At 40.8% G+C, this 12,183-nt stretch overlaps 1 protein-coding gene across 1 annotated transcript in view; it reads right to left on the bottom strand.

Moving 5' to 3' along the window:
• The window catches only part of kif5ab (kinesin family member 5A, b), a gene marked incomplete at both ends in the record, with an annotated part of 141,425 nt that overhangs the window by 71,795 nt on the left and 57,447 nt on the right, over positions 1-12,183 (bottom strand). Inside the window, 2 exons of the mRNA XM_080728227.1 lie at positions 1-39; positions 12,053-12,157. The exon at positions 1-39 is cut by the window's left edge and continues 10 nt beyond it. Coding sequence (XP_080584353.1) covers positions 1-39; positions 12,053-12,157 — 144 coding nt within the window. The remainder of the gene's footprint in view (positions 40-12,052; positions 12,158-12,183) is intronic.

The following is a 12,183-nucleotide window of genomic DNA, read 5'->3' as shown; positions in this document are numbered from 1 at the left end:
GTCCCGGATTTTATCCATGTAAATCTCAAAATAGGACACCTAGAGAAACACAAAAAACACGGATGACTAATTCTTCACAGTATAGATACAGAAAGACGGAGAGAGAGAGAGACAAAGAAAAAAACACAGACACAGAGAGAGAGAGATACAGACACACGCGTAATTTATCCTCTGTCGTATGACACAGACAATAGCCGATCTACAAGCTCTCAATGCGCCACGAATGGGACGCGTTGAGAGCTCGTAGATCGGCTATTTTCTGTGCGCTATACCGTCGTACAGCGAAATCAGGCCTTAGAGAGAGACAACGGTATAGAGCAGCTGATTACACAAATCTGGAAAACAGTGTTGGGCTTATCTCTTCTCCCACGAGTATTGCATCCAGTCAGTCACAGAGGCGTGAAAGGAACAACGAACGTGACTGGATAAACACTGTTTATGTGTTGGTTTATTCATGTCCTATCCTGTCTGGTCACCAGGGGATTATTTAACCCTCTAAGGCCCACTGTTGTAATATTACAACGTTTGTATTTTATCCAAAAAAAGGTTTAAATCATTTTATTTTAGCTCCCCCTACCACCTAAACATCACCATTGGATTCTATTGTTTAGTATTACAATGCCATTGGCCACAATATTTGCATATAAATACCCCCCACAGGGGCTGACATTCACACCCGCCACACCCGCTGACATTTCAGAGTTTTGACGATCTCACTTTTTCATGGAAGCTATTCCTCACAAAAACATAAGTAAAATGCCTGTACTATTTTTTTTGGTGATCATTAGAATGTCTAGAACATGTACATATGTTATTATTGTGAAAAATATCCCCCATATGTAAATTAGAGCTATGATTTATGATTTATGGCTATAAAACCTTACAAAAACATTTTTTTTTAAAAAACATTACATTTTCCTCTTATTAGGACTCCTACAACACCATCTGATTTTTTCCAATTTTTTATTTCAAGTATTTCTATATTTGGGCCTTAGAGGGTTAAAGGCCTCTATATAGGTTGCATCTATAGGTAGTACAAATCACACTCAGCAAAGAAATACTAAAACAGTTAAAAAAAACAACAACTGACAAATCAATATCAAAATCTAAAACACAAAAACAATTAAGCCTGAAACATACTCTATGCAATTACGTGATTGTAATGCTTCAAGCTACACAAATTTGATTTCATGCATCACTGCCTTCTGGAATGTGTCACCACTCAAATGTAAATAAGTATTGTACATGTACTCAAGTGATGTACTTACTGTTGTACAATTTTGAAGTTATTATATTTACTTATTTACAATTTTCAATACTCTTAGGGTGCCCACACACCAAAATACCTACAGTATGAGTGCATTTCAATGAGAATGGAGCGGTTTCATGCCAGTAGAGGATATCTGCAGAAAACGCTCCATTCTCTTTGAAATGCATTGGCAGAACGCGGATTCCACTGTCATTACATAGTTATTTTGGTGTGTGTGCACCCTTACTTCTATTCCACCATTCCTCAGAGGAAGATATTGTACTTCTACTGGTACTACTACAATTACTAGTAACTAGTAACTTCAGTTACACGTTTGGCTTACAAAGTAACTAGTACTGTAAGTGTGGCACTGCGACGTGTTGTGAGCTTTTTTATCTGCTATTATTATTATACATGTTTAAAACTTGTCAAATGGGGACATTCTGAATGAGTACTTCTTCTTTTGTCAATTGTTAGGCTACTTTAAGTATAATTTGATACCAATTATTTTGTACTTAATATTCAAGTACATTTTGAATACTGGACTTTCACTTGTAACAGAGTATTCTACATTGTGGTATTGATACTTTTACTTTTTTTAAATTTAAAAAAATTACTAGCAGTAAATAGTACTTCCCCCACCTCAGTTTTCTATAGCAGGCAACAACAGAGTGAAGCTGCCTTCTTTGATTTGTGCTCTCTTCTGATCCATATTTCATAATGTAGTCTACTGTAGCAGGCTGTAATTTCAAAAGTAACTCCATGGTTTATTACCTCCACCGGTGCATAAGAATGCACTTTGAGCATGTTCACCGGGGATGTGCGGTTGTGCCGGCCGGGTCAGGCATTGTCATTTGCATTCGCGTACTTGCAAGGAGGATTATTCAGGCTTTACAGTCAAATAATGGACAGTTTTCAAGCACAATATCCTGAAGCGTCCAGGAGGAACAAGAGAATTCAGTTTCAAGTGCTGCTGGAGATTCCAAAAGGGTCTGCTGCATTAAAACGCTAAAAGCTGTAGTATTACTTAAATCACTCCCCAGTGAACCAGCAAGTAAAAAATGGATGTATAAATATACAGATACCAGTGGAGGTGCCAGTGCCAGAGAATGTATTTGCTCTTTCTGTACCAGTGGTGGAAAGTAATTAAGTACATTTAATGATAATGAATACCTACTCCTCCCGCGGGGGAAATTCAGATATCGCAGCCCAACCCAGCTGCTTTTTTTATCAGCTTTAACCCAGCTGAACTCAACCCAGTGATGCCCACAAGGAGGAAGGGGAGCAGGGGTAGCTGGAGTGGGGACATTTTGCCCATATATAGCCCATCTACAAGCTCACGTGACAGATTGAAGATCTGCTATTTTCAAAAGATACATTTGATACATTTGAAAACTTGAGTGAAACGGGACATTCTGCATAATGATCATACTTTCTACTTAATACTTTAACCACATTTTGAAACTAATACTTTTGTACCTTTACTCAAGTAAATTTAGAATTCCGGACTATTACTTGTATTACTTGGGTATTTCATTGCCGTATTGATACTTTTACTTAAGTAAAACATGCAAGTACTTTCCCCACCACTGACAGATACCAGTACCAGTGATTATTACATCGCCCAGCCAGAGAAGACTAACTGACCTTATCATAAAGGATCCAGTAGTGAGTATTATATACTGTAGCTACTGTATCAACAACAACATCTATAGTGGAGGCAGCAGTGGGTCTATAAATGACATACATCACCATAATTCCAAATCGCTAGGAAAGTTGATTCAACAATCTTCCTCCTTACATAATTTGCCATAATCCATTTACCACCAAGGTTCCGGACACGATAATTCAATAAAATTTGTCATCGAGCCAAATGCCAAGATGCTTGTATTCTGTAACCCTTTCAATGTCAGTTGACAGTGGAGATACAGTATGTAGATTACAGAAGTCAATGTTTTAGTCTCCAGAGAAAACCATGACTTGTCATCGGGGGGTGGGTGAGGGGGGTGGGGGTGGATTTGCAAATCAGCAGCACATTGCAATTTTGCTATCAGTGATTTGTGTTGTCAGCAGTGCGCCTGCTGGGTCAGGTCAGCCATCACTTAAATTGGCCGAGGCGGACTCAAATAGCCCTCTCCAAAATCACACAATTTATCTACATTATGCTTGTCGCTTTCACTTTGAGGTCGTTGCTGTCGGGTGTAAACCTTGCATTTTATTAGTTGAAAAACGTTTTAAAATATACTGAAAATAGACGATCTACAAGCTGGCAAGGTGTCACATTGCGATGTGTTGTGAGATTGTACGTCTGCTATTTTCACAACATTTGTACGACACTCTTGTAGGACCCCCCCCTTCACAGAGCCAAATCATTTGGACGAGTCGCCAGATGCTTCGAAATGTTCCTAATTCCCGAATATATTTGCCCTCTCTGCTGGCCAATTTCAATTCAAGTACAGTATAATGGTAACCTCGCCCACCAGGCTTTCTCAGAGAAAAAGCCTGGTGTTCGTTCACAGCAGGCCGTTTGGTTTCCGCCTAGAGCGCGGAAACCACTAGAAGAAGCGGCGTCGCTTTGATTTGGTTCCCTCCGTTTGTTTCCCCAATCCCTATTAAAATGCTCGAGTAGCCTTGTGTAGTCTTGCCAGTCGCTAAAAGTTGGACTAAAAGATGCATATACCAAACTAATTTTTCAAAAGCAAAACTACTCCGCATCAAGGAGTTTATTAGGTAGGCCCTAGAAGTGTGTCCTTGAGCGCAGGGGAATATTTTGGGTTAAAACTGAATCCGGTTCGATCTTTCCGGCAAATTGTAGTCCTTTGAGTACTACAACGTGACGTTTTGTGGTTTCCGCTCCAGACCGGTTACAAACCCGAAAAGTGAAGTGATCCCAGACTAGTATAATGGTACTTAGGTGCCTCAAGCTGTGAACTATGGGGCTTTGGGAGATAGAAAATGTCATGTGACAGAAGAAGAGTCATTTGTCAGAGTTTAGAGCGAATAATAACATTTGACTGCAATCACCATAGACCGGTTTCTTGTTTACAAACATTGAGACTAAATGCACAGCTGAATGTATCATGTAATCAATTCCCACCAATCCCCAAACCTGTTGTTTTGGGGAGCGCTGCATGGTTTCTATTTATTGGCTAATTTTGGTACCGACCCATCAGTGTGACGTGGACCAGAAACCCGTCTATAGGCTGAGCGCAAAACAGCAACTTCAAAAGCTAAGGCAAACCCCCTCACATGACCTTGTAGACCTTATAGTTAAAAAAATAAAAAATAACCTGGCATTTGTGCGTCACAACAGATGGAGGCATATCCCTACTCTTGAGTTTTAATACCACTCTTTTTAATGTGCTTTGAGAGCTTGCTCATAAATGTAGCCTGTTTTGCAGTCTGGTGTAGTAGGCAAGACCGTATAGGTTTAGACTACCAGATGAAATTTGCTAATCATTTATGTCTATAGTTGAAACACAGAATAAAACTATAAGTTATACACCGATGTGTGTGGATACTTACCAAAAGTCAATAAGCGGATTAATATTAGACAAGTAGGCCTATGGCCGAGACAGGAATACATTAGATGTCTTTTAGACAGTCAAGGAAAGCTCCCTAGACAATCACAAATAATTGCTGTGGTTCAGGCCTGTTTAAGCATAACTGTTTCAGACTTGAATATAATAGAAAACATTTCCTTTAGACGTACACCTTTTGAAACAAGGAGAGGTTTGTGATTTCCAGTCCAAAAGTATAATGTTTGGTCAATTCAAACATAAAGGTAGAATCTGTAGTACAGATGACTCTTTCAAAGTACATTCAAAAGATCTACAGATCCGTCTCTGACCGTGGCTATCCTGATAAGTGGATACAGCCTAGCCTGGAATCAGACCAAAACCTTCAATACGTTTCATAACAGCTCTCAGAATGATTGTCTGGCTCCTAGGCAGAAAAACACTATGGTTGAACTTGTTATGTTAAGTGTAGAATTATTGACCACCATCAATGGCTTCAAAATGAATTGTCTTAAAGGTGTATTCAGTGATAATGAAAGTGGCCGGGGGTCATCTTGTCCCTTACTGGCCTTACAGCATGGAAATGTTTAGTTTTTTATAGATTTTTTACACCATTATAATGTTCTCGTTTTGATCATTAGACCCAATCACTGAATATCGCTAGGCCTACATCTCCAGCTTCAGGATATGTATGATACTATTACTGATTTACTACGAGACTGTGGCATTTTATGAGTTCAGTAGTTTACAATCTAGTCATTTAGCAGACGTTCTTAATTCAGAGCAACTGTGGTTCTCAAAACTTTTATTTTGACCATCATAATTAAACATCATAACATAACTATGGCCATACTCTACCCTGATTGGTCGAGGACTGGCTGGCCACCTCTGAAAACCGAATCTAGCTATGCTCGTAACACGGGTCAGCACACATTCTAGTGAGGAGAATGAATGGAAAATGTACCAATTATATTTTTATTTGAATGAAATACAATCACTGAATTATATACCTTTAAATGTTCACGTACTGTAGCCTACCTCTTCTATACCAAAACTCAAAATGGGTATACCATGTTGTGTACATATATAAATAGTTTCAGTCTTGCTCAATTCAAAGCATATTTGAGAAAAGATCATGCACTACAAAGCTGCTCCTGCCACAGAGGTGGAAACTGATGCACGGATTTCTAGAACAACTATGTATCCTGGATAATCCCTTCCAGATCGCATCCAGGTCATTGGCCCACATGATTTTCAGATGATTAGTATTCAGAGATTAAAATAACTGAAATAAAGTATGCCTGAAATCAGGACAGGAGGAGAACAAGAGAGTGTACAGTGTGGAGTGTGCAGCCTTTTAGGCTCTGAATCAAATTAGGGAATGCTGCCTCGCATAATAAAATAGAAGAAGAGAGACTGAGAGAGATTGGAATTGGTTTTAAATTGGTCAAAGGAAGCAGATCTGTCTATCCAGGGATCACCTCTTTTCCGACAGGCAGAAAACACTCCATCAACCTGGGAGGATGGGACAAATGAGGAGGTTATGCAACACTTTCTGTGACTGGAGACATTCTGTGCTCTGCTGAAACGTCTTTATCGGATTTAACATCCTTAGAGACAAGAAGATGTTTTGGCAAGAAGAGCATAAAAACCGTGAGAGATGGTTTCCACACGTCCTCTGTTAACCACAATAGGGAGGGGTTTGCTTTCCAAATGAAGCACTGACTTTGCAATTGCAGACAAGACTAATGAATATGCAGCAAGTTGTTTTTTTGTAAGCTCGACTGTGCAGCTAAATGAAACATTGGAACACTTACGTAACAATACTGTCTCTGAGAAGTGCCCTTAATCACTACAACATTCACTTAATGGTGTGTGTATATATACTGTATATACCGTACTTACTTGGACTGGAAATCACAAACTTCTGCATGTTTAGCCTATTACTCACAGACCTATACTGTATTGTATATACTTGACATTGATGCATTTTTCAATGCATACAATATTAGTTTGTTAGATTTTTGGGGAGTTTTAGCTCACTGTGTGGAATGTGGAGCTTTGGGCAAAGCAAAAAATATGTGGCACCGTTAACTCTAAGTGTCTTCATCACCTTTAACTCTTTGTCTTCATCAGCTCTGATTGATTGATTGATTGATTGATTGATTGATTGATTGATTGATTGATTGATTGATTGATAACTTTAAGTCAGAAATGTAAACGGCAACAAAAAAAGTCCTTGTGACTTGTTTCCATTGTGGTCCTATGTATTATCAACATAGCATAAAAGTTGACAATAATACAAATCATCACCAAATGCAAACACTACAGTATATGTACAAAGGAGAAAAATCTTCAGAACACCGGCAGTGAATGACAGTGACACCTCCTTTTGACACATTTACCGCCCCTCGTAGTCTCCTGATAGATGTATTTCAGGACAGGTTTTTTTCTAACTCCCAGGGGAAAATTCATGAAGAATCAATTGTGCCGGGCTGCCGGCTATGGCTTAAATGGTGGATTTGCATTTATTCATGCATTATCTTTACTTTCACTGAGGATTTTGTGGAGATGCGGTGGCGAGGCGTTATGTTGCAAAAGTCTGAAAATGGATAATGCCAGTGTAGTAATCCAAATAGTTATTTTTACTCTCTTTTGTCAAAAAATAATATTTGACAAGTCTGCTGGTTGAGCAGAAAGGTTGTGTTCGAACATTACTTTCAATTAGGCCAGCGGTTTTCAACAGGAATTAGAATTACTACAGGGGGGCCCCCAAAACTTTGTGTGATACGATCATGTTTTTTACATTAACCACTTGAACCCTAGCATCCCTATTCTGAGTGGAACATTTGCCAAACATAGCAGGTTTATAAGCTTACAACACCTCGCGCTGCGAGGCGTTGTAAGCTTGTAGATCAGCTATTTTTGGCAAAGAGGTTTGTAACGGGAAAATAAGAGCAGACTAAGTATTTGACGGCTCAAGTGGTTAAATGTCTGAAAATACACATTACTCCAACATGACGACAGTGCTGTCAAACAAGTCGTTGCTTCATCTCTCTCTCAGCTAAGGGGTCCTTGGCCCGAAAAGACCCCTGAATTAGGCTATACTGTACATCTGGAAATTGGACTATTCATGAATGACATTGCTGTTACAGACCGCGCTTGTAATTATGCATGGATATAATTATGCATTAGGAAGCTGTGAAATTGTGCAGGTCCGTTGCACTTTCCCAAGGTTACCCGAATTGAAAACAGCAAGCTGAAAGCTCCTATACTGTACACACATGACAAAGTATGAAATTCAAATAAAAGATTTACCTATTCAAATTTAGTGGGCCAAAATATCTACTCAGGAGCATGCCTGGCATGACAAGTGACAACCCTAATGAATGTGCTTCAGTTACCATCAACTCTCTGAATATAACTTTCACTCTGTGTGGGTGTTTGTTAAGTTTCTATGCAATGCTCCATTTGCATAAAAAGGTGAAAATGTATGCATATAATTACCGAATTTAAATACGCGGCAAAAAGCATCGACACACAGAAATGCCACTGCAGTGCAGCGGGTGCTTTGAGAATTAGAGGCTTTGTTTTTGTCTTATTTATTTATGAGGGTTTAGTGGGTGCAAAAGCCATGTAAATCCCCTTGTGAATTCTCCCCTCAGTGTCTTCATCACCTTTAACTCTCTCTGTGTCTTGCTGATCTCTGACAACCGTCATCACCTTCACAATTGAATGAGAGTCCCTCTTTTCACCTCGGATCGGATGGGTGTGGTTTAGGTGAGGATTAAGGTTAGGTTTAGGCATAATTTCTGTGAGGTTACCGTAAGGGTTGATTAGGTTTAGGCATAGTTTCTGTGAGGTTAATGTAAGAGTTTGTAAAGCTGGGTTCAAACCTGGATGGTTCAAGCGGCACGATTACATACAAAGTCAATGCAAAGACCAGAGGACGCGGCGGGAACTATCCGAATGGGGCGGCGCGAACGGCGCAACAAACGGTTGCTTCGGTATCTTCGCTTCACCCCCACTCTACCCATTACGCCCTGACAGCCAATCAGCGTTGATGTTGTCCGGAGACACGGAAATGTTTTTGGTGTTCGGTGTTTTTTTTTCCGGGTGTTTCGGCTTGATTCCAATGGGACATGTTTTTTTACCAACGCGGACCTGCGCGAACAAAGTGAAGCGATAGAAGAAATAGCTTCAGGTAAGATGTACACCTTATTGTGCTCCAAGTTGTGCTCCCTTTGAAGCCAAAAGTATTCATTCTAGTTCCTGTGTGCCCGGTGGGAACAGCACAAGAGGCTTCTCTCTCTAGTATTTTGGGCTACAGGAAATGGTGGGCACAAGCGCGATCAATGGCTTTTGGAAGGGAGTTTGGAGAAGTGAAGAACTTTTGAGGCCAGCATCTGTCATCTCCCCAATATACTGTTCTCTCTCTCTCACTGTTCAACCTTGAGTAGTAAGCACCAGAAAATGCCATCATGTTCCAGGATTCTCTCTCTCTTGCGCGCGCGCACACACACACACACACACACACACACACACACACACACACACACACACACACACACACACACACACACACACACACACACACACACTCACTTGTATTACTATACTTGTGAGGACATCAACATTTTAGGACTCCGATTTTATGAATACCATTTTTTATTGCAATTATTTCAACCCTAACAATAAAACTGAAAATGGCAGATCTACAAGCATGTGAGCTTGTATGATCTGCTGTTTTCGGTGTGCAACACCAGTGAGCAACTAATATATCACCACAACTCACACCTAACCCCTGAATCTAACCTCTAAAAGCTTAATGCTGACCGGAATCTTTTCCTAATTGTAAGTCCTCACTCCCCAAATGTTTTTTTAATCATAAAACTATTAGCTGTGCAATGGTGCAGGTCTGTTAAGCTTTCCCAATGTTGTGGATATTAGCACTGGTGTTTGTGAATCTTCTATGCAATTTAGGCATATAATTACCTAATTTAAATGCACCGAACCAAAAAGCACCGAACCACAGAAACGCTACTGGGCAGTGCAGCGGGTGCAGGATCTGCTGTTTTCACTAAGAACTTGTGAGGACCAGGAAAATGGTCATCAGAATATCGATTTTTCACATATAACTATACTTCTGAGGACATTTGGCCCTAGTAACGTGTGCACACACAGTAACGCATACACACCCACACGCGTGCACACGTACACACGCACGCACGCACGCACGCACGCACGCACGCACGCACGCACGCACGCACGCACGCACGCACACACACACACACACACACACACACACACACACACACACACACACACACACACACTTGTATTACTATACTTGTGAGGACATCAACATTTTAGGATTCCAATTTTATGAATACCATTTTTTATTGCAATTATTTTAACCTAATAATAAAACTGAAAATGGCAGATCTACAAGCTTGTGAGCTTGTATGATCTGCTGTTTTCGGTGTGCAACACCAGTGAGCAACTAATATATCACCACCAGTAAGACTCCCTAATCGGGAGATAAGCGACCGTTGGTCGCTTATCTCCATATATGGAGTTGAATCTCCATATATGGAGATAACCTACGCATCACACTAAGTCTGACCTCACCAGCCCATATTTGGGCATGAGCAACTTATGTCTCCATATATGGAGATATGATGACATCACACAGTCCTCAGCCGATGATGTGGCGTGATGTCATACAATACACAAACGAGCCCTACAGTATAAAGGGGCAATTCTTGCCAGGAAAGAAGCATTTCTTCGACTCAGACCTTATCGCCAGGGTTGGCTTATAGCAGCTGTCGGTAGGACCATATATGGATTCTGTTAGTGTGGATCTCCTAACAGGGCATCATCTGGGATACAATCCCTTTTATGCCCATATATGGAGATCCCTAACAGAATCCCTTTCATGCCCATATATGGAGATCCCTAACAGAATCCCTTTTATGCCCATATATGGAGATCCCTAACAGCATCCCTTTTATGGCCATATATGGAGATCACTAACAGCTAACAGAATCCCTTTTATGCCCATATATGGAGATCCCTAACAGAATCCCTTTTATGCCCATATATGGAGATCCCTAACAGAATCCCTTTTATGCCCATATATGGAGATCCCTAACAGAATCCCTTTTATGCCCATATATGGAGATCCCTAACAGAATCCCTTTTATGCCCATATATGGAGATCCCTAACAGAATCCCTTGTATGCCCATATATGGAGATCCCTAACAGAATCCCTTTTATGCCCATATATGGAGATCCCTAACAGAATCCCTTTTATGCCCATATATTATGGAGAAATCCCTGCTCTGAGTATCTGACATCAGTGTGATGTCACCTGTTTATGCCCATATATGGAGATCCCTGCTCTGCGTATCTGGTTGCTATGGTAAACAGTTGGTTGCTAGGGTAAAAAAACATGGTTGCTATGGTAAACAGTTGGTTGCTAGGGTAAACAGTTGGTTGCTAGGGTAAAACCATGGTTGCTAAGGTGGTTGCTAACGTACACTAACAAACCAGCAACAACAGACTGTTGCCACAGCAACGTACACAAAGGTTTGTGTACACATGTGGTGTGATGTCATACTGATGCGGAGATATGAGCAGGGCAAAGGTGTGACGTGTGACCGACGGACGGACGGACAGACGGACGGACGGACGGACGGCCGGTGGAGGTTTTCATAGTAAACTGCTCCCTGACGGTCGCAATAACTCACACCTAACCCCTGAATCTAACCTCTAAAAGCTTAATGCTGACCGGAATCTTTTCCTAATTGTAAGTCCTCACTCCCCAAATGTTTTTTTTATCATAAAACTATTAGCTGTGCAATGGTGCAGGTCTGTTGAGCTTTCCCAATGTTGTGGATATTAGCACTGGTGTTTGTGAATCTTCTATGCAATTTAGGCATATAATTACCTAATTTAAATATGTACAAAAAGCACCGAAGCACAGAAACGCTACTGGGCAGTATAGCGGGTGCAGGATCTGCTGTTTTCACTAAGTAAATGGTCCTCAGAATATCGTTTTTTCACATTTAACTATACTTCTGAGGACATTTGGCCCTAGTAACGTGTGCACACACAGTAACGCATACACACCCACACGCGTGCACACGTACGCACGCACGCACGCGCGCGCGCACACACACACACACACACACACACACACACACACACACACACACACACACACACACACACACACACACACACACACACACACACACCATACAGTAAGTACACACCAACCTTTATGTGGAACTCAAGGTTCTCATCCATCGCAAATATGTGTTCAAAAATGTCCTCTGCGATCCTGGGGATGATTCCCATACCCTGAGTGTCATGTAGCTTCCCCTGTGAGGATGCAAGCAGAGAAGAAC

This window comes from Nannobrachium achirus (assembly GCF_963921795.1).
Source record: "Nannobrachium achirus genome assembly, chromosome: 6".
NCBI lineage: Eukaryota > Metazoa > Chordata > Actinopteri > Myctophiformes > Myctophidae > Nannobrachium > Nannobrachium achirus.
The sequence above is the reverse complement of the archived record's forward strand: the minus strand, read 5'-3'. Positions and strand labels throughout refer to the sequence as shown.